The sequence below is a fragment of the Zootermopsis nevadensis genome, unplaced genomic scaffold (assembly GCF_977971745.1).
Source record: "Zootermopsis nevadensis isolate Lab colony 2312 unplaced genomic scaffold, Znev_1.0 Znev_ptg000003l, whole genome shotgun sequence".
Taxonomy (NCBI): domain Eukaryota; kingdom Metazoa; phylum Arthropoda; class Insecta; order Blattodea; family Termopsidae; genus Zootermopsis; species Zootermopsis nevadensis.
Window position 1 is genome coordinate 7,404,029 of NW_028259135.1, and position 16,314 is coordinate 7,420,342.

Consider the following 16,314-nt stretch of genomic DNA (forward strand, 5'->3'; position numbering starts at 1 on the left):
TCCGTCCCATAATGGATTACGCATGCCCGATCTGGAGGTCAGCTGCCCACAGCCACGTCCAGAAGCTGCAAGTTCTGCAATCCAAGTGTCTTCGAATTGTTACTAACGCGCCCTGGTACGTTAGTAACAGGCAAATACATGAGGATCTGGGGGTCCCTTTCTTTGCCGACCACATCAGAGCACTAACTGAGAGGTTTGACTCGAGGTTAGCTGGTGTGGGGAACCCCTTAGTTCGGCAACTCGGAAGACACTCGTGCCGAATGAGGGCTGCCAGAGTTCACCCAAGGGCAACCGAGGGCGACTGATGTTCAGCAGGCCAGCCGAAGCCATCCCCAAAAGACGGCCAAGTCAGCACAACGAGTGGTTAGACTACTCGGCTACCCTGACTGAGGTTTTCCGTGCTTTCCTCAGTTGTAAGGCGAATGCCAGGGTATAACTTAATAGGGGCACGGCCCGCCACCCTTCCCTCCGATCATGGAGGCCATCATCTGAAGTGATCTTCCCCCCATGCCGCAGAGGCCTTCAGCCGAAACGGCCCCTCCCTCTCTGGGTTCATACCCCAGAGACCCAACCAACCAAATTCCTTCGACAACTTGCCTGACAGGATAACCTCCCATCAGCAGCAACAAATCCCAGTTTGAATGGTCGAGGCTCCCGCCACGACGAAACCCCGTTAGCGTTAGCAAAATTTCCGTTCTTATATTACGACCGTTTACCATTTCCAGCAATGCGTCTTGTGCGCAGGAATGGTTTCACCTAGGTAGGGACGATGCTTGCGCTTGCGCAGGCCTCTGCCCTCAGTTAGCTTCTTTGGTTGGTTGGTTGGTACTTTATAGGTTACATCTGCATTTGTGAACTCTTGTAAGAGAATTGGGCTTGTCTTCTTTTTAAATCACGTGTTCCCAACCGAACTAAAGTCACTTCTATGCCCCTTCTACTGGCTACATAAAAAAAATAATGCACACGTAAACTGTGGCCATGTATGAAAAATTCAATTCTCACGTGCCATATTAGCCAACATACACAAATGATAATATCGCATGCATCACGTTAAAGAGCAAATGAGCATAAGAACAAGTCATTTGTCTTTTATCTTTGATTACGCTTAGTCCAGCAAATTATTAAGTTGCAAATATTCCGTCCCAGTCAGAGGACACGCACAAAACGTCGGAACAATTTATTATTCTCACAATCAGGAAATGTTAGCCCCACGTCCAACCCACAAGTCGCAGAATCACCCCTTGTCGGCTGTACGCGAATTCTTGTTCGAAACACTCCGTATATGGCGGCCATAGTCAATCGTGATCCTGGTTTTGTGTGGACTACGGGTCAAAGTTCCCTCCCTCTCTGCAGCCATTCTTGTTTCTGGGGCTCACCTAGCCTGGTATTCCCTGACCATCGAGGGTCAAGCAGGCCGAAGCGTGAAGATGACGCTTGGGCACAGGAACAATTATCGCAACAACGAATTATCTGAGGCAGAATCGGAATCAACGCCAGAAAGTTCTCTAACTTAACGAAAGTAAAACCACGAAGTACTCAAGACAAAGCTGACAGGTTATCCAAGCGATATTCAGTTCGAATCTCGTACAACGACATAATCCCCACCTTGTCGAAGGCAAATTCCTTAGCAGTTCCTAAAATCTATTCACACATTCACCCTGTCCCATTCACAATTCATAACAAACTTAGCATCCGCCATTCGAAGCCGCCTGTGAGATTAAAGAAATTCTGTGGCACCATAATTTAAAAAAAAATTAGATCCAATTTCTGTCCCCTCTTAAAACACGTCAAAAATAGCCGTTTCATCCAACCGCAGTAAACTAACACGTTGGTATCAGCCATCCCCAGCTTCCTGGTTCTTCTCAGTTACTTTAAAGCAAGCACAGAATGTACTCCCGCGATTTATCATTCATAACAATCCTGTCATATTTAAATAATGTATACGCAACATTATCAGTTGATAGAGTGTTGAAGCAACAAGAATAAATCACTAAATTCTCAGTCATGGTGAACGCCTTCTAACTGGTTTACCCATCAAACTACGTATACCTCATCCCTCCTGACCAATGTCCGCAAATACCTGAAAACAGTCAAGGAGGCCATGTTACCACAAAAACTTTTCTGATATTTGGGTAACCCTACAAATTGTACAGCACTTTACTTTTGAGACATCTGGTGGCATCCGTGTTAGTCGACAGTAATACAGAATGAAGCTATTTTTGTGTTTCCAAATAATAAAACTATTTAAGTACGAGGATTTATCAATGGATTTAATGCTCGTGTGCTACTCGGAGCTACTGAAATAAACTGTGAATAAATAAAAATACATGGTATACTATAACCACACAAAATCAGAAGATTAATTATATTAATTACAGGCCTCATCATTAAACGTGCGTCGTTTAATACGCCCGTAAAATTACCCCAGAAACCAACATCCTAACAGAGACTCGAACCGAGGACTGTGTATTCGTGTCTGTGACCTTAGACCCTGTAATTTCCTCTCCGAAACGAAAGAATTTTGCCTTGGCGTCGTTCCTTTATCGCGGTTGCGTTCCCGTCAACAGAAACCATCCTTGTTGGGACTCGAACTCAGTGTCGAGGCCTTCGTTTCCGAAATCTCCTCTTCGAAGCAAAAACTCTGATCCTGGCGCCCTTCTTCTGTCTCGCTTAGTTTCGGTGCTAAAGGAAGCTCCCTTGCCGGAAATCGAACACAGGACACTTTTCCCAGTCTTCTGACCTTCCAGTGTTCTCTCATGTGTCTTGTGGAATAATCGCGCCATGTTTCTTTTTCAGGAGCCACAAGCGAACGAGTAAAGAAATGTCAACCCTCAATTTTTAATTCACACATGACCAGTGAACACTGCGGTATTTACTAGGGGGAAATACGACAGATTCTTACAAATTCATCTTCTGAGTCTCAGACAGTTTTCGGGCTTGTGACTTTAGTCAGTCAAATCATTTCCCAGGAACAAAAACATAATTTGCCTCAGCGCCATTCGTCCATAGTGCTTGCTATCCGAACAACATAAAACATCTTTCCCGGGATTCGAACGAGGGAAACGTTTTATTTGGCCCAGCGCCGGGGACCCTCAAAAATCATCTTTAAAATTAATCAATTATACTGAAACGGACGTTATTTTTAAATAAGGGCAATTGGAAATGCAGTTTTTTCTTCATGTCTCTTCCGAATATTTTTAAATTTATTCTCTCCTTATAGGGAAAGTACTTTCTATTATGACTGAATTCAAACAAATTATAAGCTAGAGTAATTATCTTTGTTTTGTTTTTTTCAACTACCAACAATGTGCAGATATTGACCGACAATGGTCAGCTTTTACGTGAACACCTGCTTGCATAACAATGTAAGAAAAGGCATTGGAATTTCTAACCCACACCTGCAACAATCTAGCCTGAGCATCCCGTAAGGCTCTTTTCTCGTTTATTATGCATGCAGTATAATAGCCTGAATGAACCTTATTGCACTCCATTCCTTTACCTAAGAAACTAATTGTTGCGTCATCTGTTTACTCGGCATTGTTGCATTAGTATATATTGGCATCAACAATGGGCTTTAGTTATTGCGGAAAGAGCTGAGCTGTGAATCACTTGTAGAAGAAGTGCGTCGTGGAGTAGATAATTTTGTGCTGTTAAAAACGTTTTAGAATGTCACAATTACTTATCTTATATAAGAATTATTAAGAAATCTGTGATACTGCCCTCCACTCTCTCCATCGAGTGTTGTTGATTTCATATTTGACTGTCTTCATTTACAATCGTGTAAACAGGATCATACAAGGAATTTATTCAAGCTTCAGAAATAAGGTAAGTTTAAACCGTAGATGAACAAACTAGTATCTAGTTACATGTCTGAATACTTTATAAGGAATGTAAATAATGTAGCCCGTATAATTTACGTTTTATTCGTGCATCAATAATAGGCAAAATCAATCTTCGTTTCTGTGAAACTAATGACAGTACATTTCGTCTACGACGAATGTAAATAGAGTTCGTCAGCGAAAAGTTGGTGGATCCTGAGATCAAAGAAGTAACACAGGCTTATAAATAAATTATATACGTGTAGGTTTAAAATCCTCCCGAAGGTATCACCACCTTGTCGGGTGAGGAGCCTGAGGGGAAGAACCGCTGGGGAGACCTAGAAGTAGATGGGAGGATAATGTCAGGCGGGATCTATGGGAGATAGGAGTTGAAGGAGACAGGGTCCGGTGGAGGGCTTTGGTTAATTCGGTGATGAACCTTCGGGTTCGGTAAGCCATTTAGTTAGTTAGTTAGTTAGTAGGTTTAAAATTACGTGTGTGTTTAGTCTAAGGAATCTCGCTGTCGGTGTTCTGCGGAGGTACCGTGTATGTTCGTGGGAGTCATCCCAGTAACTTTCACTTTGATTTTTATACTTTTTCATGTTTAATGTAATAATTAATTCGTCCAATACAGCATACCCTGTATATTGCAAAGGCCTGACGTAATTTAAATAAACATTTCAAAATATTAGATTATATTGGTGAGTCTAGTTGTGGATATAACTATATTATAATTAAGTAATCGACTCCATACAAAAGTATTTGTAAATGTATGCACTGTAAACTCATTTACCGCATGTCTTGACTTCGAGAAACTGACATTGCAACAAAAAATAAGACATTGTATCTTAATGAAATGCTGTTTTTTTTTCAGATGAGGTCACATTTTACAAAAGTAACTTTCTACAGATTGCTGGCAATTTGCTTTGCTGTTTTGACCCTGGTACGTGCTTGTTTTATTATTGCTTACTGTACATTCTTTGATTAGAGGGAACTCAAATAACGGAGGTAGTGTTTGTTTTTAGTAATTACAAATTTAAAACTACATAATTAAATTACCATTATCATAACTGTATGGAATATTATTTTTTTCTAATTAAGCATCTCTAAGTGTATATGTTCTTGGTGTGCAGGGGAAAACCATCCATGAGTTATCAGCTGGGCACAGGGAATTGATTTTTCTCTCCGATGGCAGCATTGTAAGCCCAGACAGGCAAATATCTTTGTGGGAGGAGTATTTCGGCCCGCAGCCAGGTACGTACTGTATCATGCCAAAGGCCAGTTGTTATCTGGCTTGTGAGAGCGATGAAGTCTCTGTCTCAATTGAAATCTCGCCACCCAGCCGTTCGTTTTGGTTGAAATTTGTATGTTTTCATAATGCTTGTGGGTGTGACGTATCGAGCGACTATAATGCATTGATCCAGTTACAGCGATGTTAATAAGAAGTAGTAGATCTGCGCTGTTTGAAACATAAGAATAACCAAAAAGGTCACTTCATTCGAGAATTATTAATTATAATATATTACATAAAATTGTCTGCGGTCAGACTTCGATATTTTGTACAGTTAACTTCTTGAGTAAAAAAACTATCAAAATTTCTCCTTATTTTGTTTATTTATGATTCTTCTCTTCCCGTAATCGGTTTTGTGATGAGACTTAAACTCGCATATAGAAGTGCGTTCCTTTGATACAGACATGCAACTTTACGACACTAATTAAGTACCACACAGGCTAAAGTGGTAGAAGTAAACAACGGTAACAAACAAATTTTGGTAAATTTTTTAGCGTAAATTGCTGTGTGTGTAAACTCTATAATCGAGATTTTTTTTTCCTTCCAGTCCGTAAGTTGGAGGAGGATGTGTGCGCGCTGTATGCCGCTTTGAAAATCGTGACAGGATTTATGATGCTGTATGGAATATTCACGGTGAGTAATGTGCCCAATGACGTTTCAGAGGCCCTTGTTGCCTCCACCATCAGCATATCTGAAACCTTAGTAAAGTTCCACCAGTCTATACCTCACAACAACCCACGAGACGTCCTTCTTAATACTTGCTGTCATGAAAACATGAATTCTCACTTATATGATATTTTTGTTTACTAGGACAAAGCGCAGTGGGTGCGAACAGGCCTGAGGGTTTCCTCGATTATTCTGCTGAAAGATTTGCACACTGATATCTGGTGCATTTACTATATAACAAGTCATATCAGCATTGAGGCATCCTTAAACTACATTACAATTACCGACCATCTTATTCGTAAGTACTGCTCATACTAAAGCATTTCTTGCACTATTCTTAACTACTGAATGTGTGATATGATTTTGGTTTTATTATTCATTTTCGACTGTTTGAGAACAAATTGCCGAAATAAGTTGTACTTTTTACCAAGTAATATTAGGGTGATTAAATCAAATATGAGATTGGTAGGGCATGTAGACATAGAAAATTTGATAAAATCGTACCAAATTCTATCCATGTAATCTCTGGTGAAGAACTTCTTACTTCAGAAACAGAAGTTTAATTGGGAAGATGATATTATATTTTATAGAAATATGGCTTGAGGCTGAGGAATAGATTCACGTTACTCATGACAGGGCACAATGGCGGTATTTTGTGAATATGACAAAGGACCTTTGGTTTCCATGCAAGCAGATAATTTCTGTAATAGTCAAAGTGGTTACTGACATATGTACATTTGTGGATATTACTTGCTTGGTAACATCCACTTGCGTTCTCTTATTTTCCATTATCTTATTCCTTTGTTTCTCTTTACAGTTTTGGAATTGGTCTTGGGAGAAGCGACCCGTCGGTTTGTAAATCTTCTAGAAAGAAAACCCGAGAAAACGGATTCAAACTTAAATGAAGTAGATTTCTGCAGATTGCTGACAATTTGCTTTGCTGTTTGGACCCTGGTACGTGCTTGTTTTATTATTGCTTACTGTACATTCTTTGATTAGAGGGAACTCAAATAACGGACGTAGTGTTTGTTTTTAGTAATTACAAATTTAAAATTACATAATTAAAATACCATTATCATAACTGTATGGAATATTATTTTTTTCTAATTAAGCATCTCTAAGTGTATATGTTCTTGGTGTGCAGGGGAAAACCATCCATGAGTTATCAGCTGGGCACAGGGAATTGATTTTTCTCTCCGATGGCAGCATTGTAAGCCCAGACAGGCAAATATCTTTGTGGGAGGAGTATTTCGGCCCGCAGCCAGGTACGTACTGTATCATGCCAAAGGCCAGTTGTTATCTGGCTTGTGAGAGCAATGAAGTCTCTGTCTCAATTGAAATCTCGCCACCCAGCCGTTCTTTTTGGTTGAAATTTGTATGTTTTCATAATGCTTGTAACGGGCGACGGAGTGGGTGTGACGTATCGAGCGACTATAATGCATTGATCCAGTTACAGCGATGTTAATAAAAAGTAGTAGGTCTGCGCAGTTTCAAAAATAAGTATAACCAAAAAGGTCACTTCATTCGAGAATTATTAATTATAATATATTACATAAAATTGTCTGCGGTCAGACTTCGATATTTTGTACATCAATGACAAAGGCGCGACAGTTAACTTCTTGAGTAAAAAAATTGCTAGGCAGTGTCGGACACTGCCGCAGTTATTTTCGTGAAAACGTCAATCGTGTATAGTATATTGAAATTAAACAAAAAAAATTAAAGTAGTTGTCGGCCCCGGTACAAGTCCAATTTTGGGCTCTCGTCGCCATATTGGGTATGCCAAGTGGGCCCGATGGGTCTGGGTCGACCTCCATTGCACTCTCCATCTCATTAGCAACGAAATCCACATCCATGCTTGACCCAGGCTCGTCAGATGCCGCCTGAGTTGTCAGAGCGCACTTACGTTGCCTATATTCGCGGCGGTACTGCGCGTTGGTTTTGGATCCGGGCCCGGCGTTTTCGGTGTCATTCTCTTTGGAATTTTGTGCTCTACGCATTCGTGCCCGACTTTTGTAATTCTGGTTGTACTTTGCCCTCATATATCGCGACATTTTAAGAAAATCGGGAAATTTTCAAACTTTTTCAAATTCACAGCCTCGTATCTTTTTGAGTTTTTGAGATACACAGTTAGAGGCGAGGATGAGTTGTAACATAAATTCACTCCTCTTCAAAACAACACTTGGTTCACTCGGATCGGATAATTAGTCTCTGAGATATGATCCCGTGTCGAATCCGGAAAGTCGAAAATCGTGGGTTCACTTTGCGCGTGCGCAGTTCGCGACGTCCGGCCGCCACGAATGTCGGAGCGGTACTGGCACAAACTTTCATCCTTCCTCTTTAAAACGAGACTAAGATGGCGGCGCTATGTCTATTTTTAGCCGAGTTATTGAAGTTTGAAATTACTTCGACAGAAACTATCGCTCATTTGGGCGCGATTGCCTCCCCACACCCGGCATCGATTTTAAAGACGTTTTCACGTCAAAAACTATCCAAATTTCTCCTTATAGAGTTTTAAAAAACTCATCAGTACTATTTGTGATTCTGCTCTTCTCGTAATCGGTTTTGTGATGAGATTTAAACTCGCATATAGAAGTGCGTTCCTTTGATACAGACATGCAACTTTACGACACTAATTAAGTACCACACAGGCTAAAGTGGTAGAAGTAAACAACGGTAACAAACAAATTTTGGTAAATTTTTTAGCGTAAATTGCTGTGTGTGTAAACTCTATAATCGAGATTTTTTTTTCTTCCAGTCCGTAAGTTGGAGGAGGATGTGTGCGCGCTGTGTGTCGCTGTGAGAATCCTGACAGGATTTATGATGCTGTATGGAATATTCACGGTGAGTAATGTGCCCAATGACGTTTCAGAGGCCCTTGTTGCCTCCATCATCAGCATATCTGAAACCTTATTAAAGTTCTACCAGTCTATACCTCACAACAACCCAAGATACATCCATCTTAATACTTGCTGTCATGAAAACATGAATTCTCACTTATATGATATTTTTGTTTACTAGGACAAAGCGCAGTGGGTGCGACCAGGCCTGTGGGTTTCCTCTATTATTCTGCTGCTAGATTTGTATACTTATATCTGGTGCATTTACTATATAACAAGTCATATCAGCATTGAGGCATCCTTAAACTACATTACAATTACCGACCATCTTATTCGTAAGTACTGCTCATACTAAAGCATTTGTTGCACTATTCTTAACTACTGAATGTGTGATATGATTTGGTTTTATTATTCACTTTCGAGTGTTTGAGAACAAATTGCCGAAATAAGTTGTACTTTTCACCAAGTAGTATTAGGGTATTAAATCAAATATGAGATTGGTAGGGCATGTAGACATAGAAAATTTGATAAAATAGTACCAAATTCTATCCATGTAATCTCTGGTGAAGAACATCTTCTTACTTCAGAAACAGACGTTTAATTGGGAAGATGATATTATATTTTAAAGAAATATGGCTTGAGGCTGAGGAATAGATTCACGTTACTCATGACAGGGCACAATGGTGGTATATTGTGAATATGACAATGGACCTTTGGTTTCCATGCAAGCAGGTAATTTCTGTAATAGTCAAAGTGGTTACTGAGATATGTACATTTGTGGATATTTTTTGCTTGGTAACATCCACTTGCGTTCTCTTATTTTCCATTATCTTATTCCTTTGTTTCTCTTTACAGTTTTGGAATTCGTCTTGAGAGAAGCGCCCCGTCGGTTTGTAAATCTTCTAGAAAGAAAACTGGAAGAAACAAATGATATGTCTGCTGGCCTAGGACCAGGTCATGACAGCAATGCCACTGAGTCAGAGGCTTCCTTCGTTACTTCGGACAGTCTATAAGGGACTTCCATAATTGGTTCAGGTGGAGGTCGTCTTTCTGTCTCGTGTTGTTAGGGCACCGCTTCCCAAACTTTTCCCTTCATTACCCAAAACCGCTTATCAGAAAGTCCTTTTTACCCAATGCAGGTAAAACACAAACTGCACAGAAAACATATTTTAAACATCTATAAACATTTTAGCAGCCACAACAAATTTGGTAATTATTCACCATGAATATTTCATCACCAGGTCCCAGCTAATGAGTACAAAGCCACTGCTCCATCTCATTTACTAGTTCTGCAAAATTGGGAGGAATTGGAGACAGAGCAGACCTCGCATCGTATTTGTTGTGGCTGCCAAATGTTTTAGAGATGTTTAAAATAAAGACATTGCAACAAAAATATTGTTTGCTTCCTATTTTTTACCGATCTCTCTTCACTTTTCACATATGTTTTCTGTGCAGTTAGTGTTTCACCTGCATTGGGTTAAAAGGACTTTCCGATAAGCGGTTTTGGGTAAATCTAAATAAATACTTGTTAGCTCAGTAGAAACTTGGGCCAAATGATCAGAGGGGATGCTGAGTTCAAGCTACGCCTTACGAACAGGAGGACGGCCTGTGCCTGGTGTGGTCTTGAAATCCACTCCCCGAAGACCATAGGAAACCTCTGCCACATGTTTTATGTGATTTTTACTGTTGATGTCCTGATGACACTTACAAGAGCTGGTTCCTCTGTTATTACAAGTATCGATTATTGTTATTATATATTTTAATTATGTTTCGTTTTCTTATTTCTTCTTCCTGTCCTCATTCCTCAATTTGTATTCTGTCTAAAGATCCCACATTGGCTCCATTTTTGTCTGTTCTCACCTATTTCCCTCCCCCTCCCCTCATCTGTCTCGCCAAGTTTTGTGGTAATAATTTTGCATTATTATCTTATATCTGAATGCATACATTTTTCTATTATATTAGCAGCTTAAATACAATTTTAAGTAGTGAATAATTATTGCAGCATCTTATTCTATGCTCCCCCCCCCCCAATTCGAACACGTAACACACGGTGTATTAGTCTCAAAAAGAAATCGCGGCTGTTGGCAAGGGACCGGTGTTATTATCTTTGTCTTGCTGTACTATGAAGATCCTTACCTTCTATCTCTGGACCTCTTCTGTGTCCCTGTACCTTTAATCGTCCTATACAGGGACATCATGTTGATACAGAATTTTGATCACAAGAAACAACCAGAATTTCACTATCGACAAAATTTAAACACATCACTTCACTAAAAAACACAAACACTCAAAACAGAACACTGCTCGCTAATTAACCTTTGATAGAGTCGCTTTGACACTCTTATGCACAATATGTCTTTTAATTAGTTGCGAAGTGATGTGCGGATTTTCGGGAAATTTTTACTAAAAATTATGAAGTAAGTACCTTAGATCACAAATTTGATTATTCAACGAAATGACCAAAACAGTGTGAATAATTGAATGTGAAACATAATTTAAATCATTATATTATTTGTTTACGATCTTATTTGAAAATATTGGCACTAATGGAAACGCACATTGGGTAGTTGCTATGGATACGAAACTAAGAAAGCGACAGCAGACTTCACTGTACTGCCTTGAAACTGATGGTTGCAGAATTATCCTTCTGCAGTTTTTAGAATAATTTTTTAGAAAACTAATAGCTTCACTACCCCCACTCTTATGTTCAGACCAACTTTAGCTTATGTTCATATCTGCCTCCAGGTTCGTCGTGGCCCTAATACTTCAGTAATGTTAGTTGGCATTAATATAATAGAAGACACTGACTTACTAAGGAGAGTCCCGTTAAACGATAGGTTAAAAAAAACCTCGTGTTTGGTTGTAGTGAGGCTTCTTATTCAAAGTTGCAAAATTGTTTAGGAATTATTAGTACTTTTTAATATTTACTATTAAACTAGCAGTATGTCCGCAGTGTTACGGACGGAAATTCGACAAATGCTTTCATCTCTTATTAGTCTTTATTGACCAAAGGCGATAAAAAACTTTGAATATCACAGAAAGAAGTATCATTCTTAAACCGAACACCTTCGAAATTAACAACTGTGCCTGGTTTCCGAGCTTCTGGAAGCGTCCTGACCAGGACGCGAACTGAGGACAATTTTCTGGAGTTCTGACCTTTCTGTGTTCTCTTCCTGATATCATACCCCAAATTTAATGCAATCGATTTACCCGTTCTCGAGCTGCAAGCGAACACGCACACAATTTCAATTTCATATGTCAGATGAAAGGACTTTATGTGGGCTGTTTTCAGCTGCCTCAGGACAAGGACCAATGTCTTACTAGAGACTAAAAACGTAGAATTGGATTCGTCCGTTAATGACGTACCTGTTTGCAGTCTCGGCCAGGGTGCCGATTATCATGATTGTTATTATTTGTGATTTTCATTCGAAGTGGCTGTAGAATAAACGTTACCATTTACCTCTCATCTAATTCCGAGATCTCAAATATGTGACGCTATAACTCCATGTCTTCGTTTCGAGGCACTTGCGAGCGGAGCTGCGTTTCGTTTCAGGCAGTGCCAGTTTTAAATTGGCTAAAAATTCCAAAGAGACGGAATCACAATCAACTTACTTTCCGGGCTCTCAAGACCGACCAGCTGTCCGGAAACCCTTCCCCTCAAACAACAAAATCCAGTCTCCTTTCGACTCCTATCTCCCATAGATCCCGCCTGACATTTTCCTCCCATCTACGTCTAGGTCTCCCCAGCGGTCTCTTCCCCTCAGGCTTCCCAACCAGTACCCGGAGCACACCTCTTGTCCCATCCACGTGACCCGCCCATCGCATTCTTCTCGACTTAATCACCCTGACAATACTGGGGGAGCAGTAGAGATTTTTAAGCTCATCAATATGCAGTTTTCTCCATGCCCCATATTATGATAATATAAATATATTACGGGTATACATAAAGTAATAGATGGACTAATCATTATACTGCACTTTTGTGACACATATGAACATCAGTATCGGGTACTGATGATGATCTGCTAATAATCGGAGTTTGTCAGTAAGGTATTCACATTATGTATTTTTCTGATCAAGTGTAATAAAAGCTAGCAGGTTAAAAGTGCGACTTATGAACATTTACAACACGTAGGCCACGAAAATACTATCTGCCTTGAAAATATTAGTTTTAATAATTCAGTGTATCAGTGTGCATTCTGCTACCTGGTAATCAGTTTATTGGTGAACTCCCCCACCCAAATTTCTTCATTCCTTCTGAGGATTCTGACCTGCGAGTGTTGCGTTGTTGTCAGTTGTGGTGTGGCTGTTTATTATCGTGTAGGGAAAAGAGAATTTGCGATTCGATCCGTCCGTCTCTGTGAATCCGCTGTTCGTTGAAGTGTTTTGTTTTAATTGTTTGCATATCAAGAACGAATTAATGTTTCAGCTGCTTTCGATCTGGGGTAAGTAATTGTTTGCTTTGAATTGAATTGATAAGATGTTTACAGGGAAGTGAGATGAGTTTATCCAAATAAAATTCTTCTCAACTTACTGGGAAATACAATTACTAAAACAGGGATCAGAATAAACTTCCAAGTTGACAAAGTGAAAAATTTCAATCTCTAGGAGTAGTAATTTATTTGTCGCGAAATTAACTGTACTGCGAAATATTAAGTAGAGCCGAAAACGCCTGTGATGGACGTTGTCGAATATTTATTTTTGTGCTTTTGTTCAGTATATTAAGTCCTTTAAAGACAAGACGTTTAGATATTATTAATTATTTATTATAAATGTAGTTGGGCTTTTATAAGAATGTATTTGAATCAGATTTATAATGTTATTGTCAGTTTTATGCGATAAGAAGGTGAAAGGGCACAACTGCACTGACCAAAAGTCGACAAACCCAAAGGCTGCCATTGTTATGGAGACTCCGCTCCAGGTGGTGAAGTTATTTCCTGTTTTTTTTAATTAACAGTACTACCACTCTAAACGATAATTGTGAAAGTGAAGTAAAAATGATCCACATTGTGTATTGAGCACGTTGCACCAGTGCGTCATGCTGTCTGTTTCCCGTTACCTGAAGACGGTCACTGACGCCAAAGCATGTTGTAATGACAACTCTTGAACAAATAATTATTGTTTAATTGAAGCTTAAATTTTTATAAATGCAATGGGAACAACAATAACAAATAGAAATGAGGCCCATGATGAAATTAGGAGTAGAATTCATTCGGAAAACGCTCGATTGTATTCACTACCCAAAATACTGAAGGTCAGGATACATAAAACAGTGATTTTGTATGGTTGTGAAACGTGGTCTCTTATCTTGAAGGAAGAACGTAGATTACAAGTGTTTGAAAACTGGCTCCGATGGACTGGACATGTAGCGCGCATGGGGGGGGTAGGCAAGGTGTGCATGCAGATTTATGGTAAGGAATCCTTATGGAAAAGACCACTGGGCAGACCAAGAAGGAGTTGGGCTGTGACGATGGCTAATGGATGGAGCTGGCTCAGGATCGTGGCCGGTGGCGGTCTTTGGTATTGTCGGTGTTGAACCTGCGGGTTCTGCTACCAGGGAGTTAGTTAGTTAGTTAGTTAGTTGGTTAGTTAGCTTTACTTACAAAGTTTTTACGAGGCATGCGGAGAATGTAGTACACAAGGGAAAAATGGAGAAATGAGTATAGAATTTTAGTCGGAAGACCTAAAGTAAAATACCAACAGGGTGGATAATATTAAAAAGTATCTTAAAAGACGTAGAATGCCAGGGTGTGGACTGCATTTATCTGGGTCACGTTGTGTGTGAGTGGGAGGAGCTGTTATGAACAGGGAAATTAATCTACGGTATCCATAAAAGTTGTTTACTTTGTTGCCCGGATTAATTATTACTAATTGTCAAAAATGCCTCTTGTTACTGTAGTTTCTATATTTGGCACGTCGGTATTTTGTCATGAACTGAGTTTGTAAGATCGCCATTAATCTTACGTCCGCATTTATCAGTTTTCTAGTTGAGAAAATTAATAAACATGGCTCCAGGGCGTCTGAATCTGAACAGACGTTTGCTGCCATTTTATCTCCTGCTTTACTTTTATTTACTTTAATTAGTTTAGTTCAGCGTATATCAACTTCAAATGGTCTTCCACGGTTTACAAACACGTAAACTTACGTTAATTAAATTTGTTTTTATGAAAATTGCAGTTGTGAGTGATTTTGGTACAATTCACCTCTTCTTCGGTTCATGTTGAAGTCAACCATTTTTATATTTAAAAGAATGGCAAAGACCTTTCTTTTTCTTAAACATTTCTTATATTCACAATTTTTTTTATATTTTCATTTGCATTTTTCTCATGCAAGTGTTTTGTAGCCACATCAGAATCAATTAGATATTAACCATTTATAGCTTAAAGTCGCCTAAATATTTTTGAACATTCAGTGGTAAATCAAAGAAGACAACTCAGCCATTACAAGGGTTAATGTTTGTGAAGTAAATAATCGCTGTTTACGCTGCAGAACTCCGAATTGTTTATTTTTAAAGCAGATTGTGTTTGTAAGTGTCACTAGGTCTGTTCCGTTTATGTGTTAGAGAGTTGCACTACATGGCGTAATGATACTTCCATTAACAAAGTTGACATGAGCTATGAGTACATGTACTTCGATACTGGGAGTGTCGTGGACAAAACACATTAAACAGACGTCTATCTAACATTAGATGCGTCTTTTAAATGAGGTGACTATTATGCAGAAATTATGCAATGACAGTGCGTGTTAATTTGGTTTTGCGTATTCAAATGACTTGTGTCTTTAATGTCAGCACGGAATAGTCTGTAGTACCATGATGATGCTGTAAGTGTAAGTGAAATATTTATTAGTGTCGTGATTTTAGATCTTGTGATTCAAAGTGGCAAACCAGACAATCATTGTTTTATTGCGGTCATTAAATAGGACTAATTGTTTATATTTATACACACGCAAGCCGACTCCAGTGAGAAGTTGGCAGAACACTGAGATAGGCTTTCATACTTGTATGATAAAATAAAAAGTAAAAATTGCTTGCATCATCACAACCTCAAAACCTACATAGAACGAAATACGACTGGTAATAAGACAAATGCGGAGGGGTGCATTGTTAAACTGTCGGCCAAATTAGGCATGTCGTACTTAAGCGAAAAGTGATTACAATTTTGAGCCTTCTGGGTTGTTTTGGATCTCCTATTCAGAGGCCGAAGTTTCAGTCATGCAACGTAAGTAGCAGCGACCATTTGTTATCTTGAGAATGTTGAGATAAAAAATGTTCCCCCACACCAGAATATTATTGCTAAATGTTTCAGTACAGAAACTCGTATATTGCGATACCAATCTCTTCCTGGTCTTTTCAAAGTGTGCATTTGTCAGTAGTGAGTGACCAGCCGCTGCCTCCACACAATTTCTACTCTGTCCTTATTTTTGTCTGCTAGAGCCATCTATTTAACAAAAAACTTTAACCAATTTTCTAAAAACAATTTAAGTATTTTACTGAAAACAATTTAACTATTAAGTTCTTAATTATTCTAAATTGAAATTGTCATGATATCTCCCACAGTAGTTGCAAACTGAATATCGTCCATTTCTGGAATCTGGAAAGGAAATAAACATTTGGATCAGAACAGGAACTGGAATTATGGGTAACAAGTATGGTAACTGATGCAGCGAATATCTCGCGTTAGGCGATCTCTACGGATGCAGG

The 16,314-nt window shown here is 39.2% G+C and overlaps 3 protein-coding genes across 16 annotated transcripts in view; 1 reads left to right on the forward strand and 2 right to left on the reverse strand.

Moving 5' to 3' along the window:
• LOC110835665 (leucine-rich repeat and fibronectin type III domain-containing protein 1-like protein) overlaps positions 1–16,314 on the reverse strand; it is a 162,246-nt gene that overhangs the window by 56,296 nt on the left and 89,636 nt on the right. The window lies entirely within an intron of this gene.
• Positions 1–16,314, reverse strand: part of LOC147874933 (uncharacterized) — a 43,451-nt gene that overhangs the window by 10,494 nt on the left and 16,643 nt on the right. For 10 of the 13 annotated variants that reach the window (XM_087341724.1, XM_087341701.1, XM_087341696.1 and 7 more), the window contains one exon: positions 11,035–16,204. The exons of 1 other annotated variant lie outside the window; for it this stretch is intronic. The gene's annotated coding sequence lies outside the window, so the exon portion shown is untranslated. Of the gene's footprint in view, positions 1–4,506; positions 5,278–7,289; positions 8,682–11,034; positions 16,205–16,314 lie in introns of those variants that run through there. 2 more of the 13 variants (XM_087341722.1, XM_087341715.1) reach the window with 2 other exon arrangements.
• Positions 4,693–10,311, forward strand: LOC147874934 (uncharacterized). Its single transcript, XM_087341678.1, has 9 exons — positions 4,693–4,761; positions 4,952–5,072; positions 5,657–5,742; positions 5,920–6,073; positions 6,593–6,729; positions 6,920–7,040; positions 8,531–8,616; positions 8,794–8,947; positions 9,468–10,311. The coding sequence occupies exons 1-9, from the start codon at positions 4,693–4,695 to the stop codon at positions 9,623–9,625; spliced, it is 1,086 nt and encodes a 361-aa protein (XP_087197804.1). The 3' UTR covers positions 9,626–10,311.

Bases quoted from the DNA above. Each gene is read 5' to 3' on its own strand.
- LOC147874934 (XM_087341678.1), top strand. From the start codon at position 4,693: ATGAGGTCACATTTTACAAAAGTAACTTTCTACAGATTGCTGGCAATT. The intron at 4,762-4,951 runs GTACGTGCTTGT...CTTGGTGTGCAG, and splicing joins GCTTTGCTGTTTTGACCCTG to GGGAAAACCATCCATGAGTT. The intron at 6,074-6,592 runs GTAAGTACTGCT...TTCTCTTTACAG, and splicing joins AATTACCGACCATCTTATTC to TTTTGGAATTGGTCTTGGGA.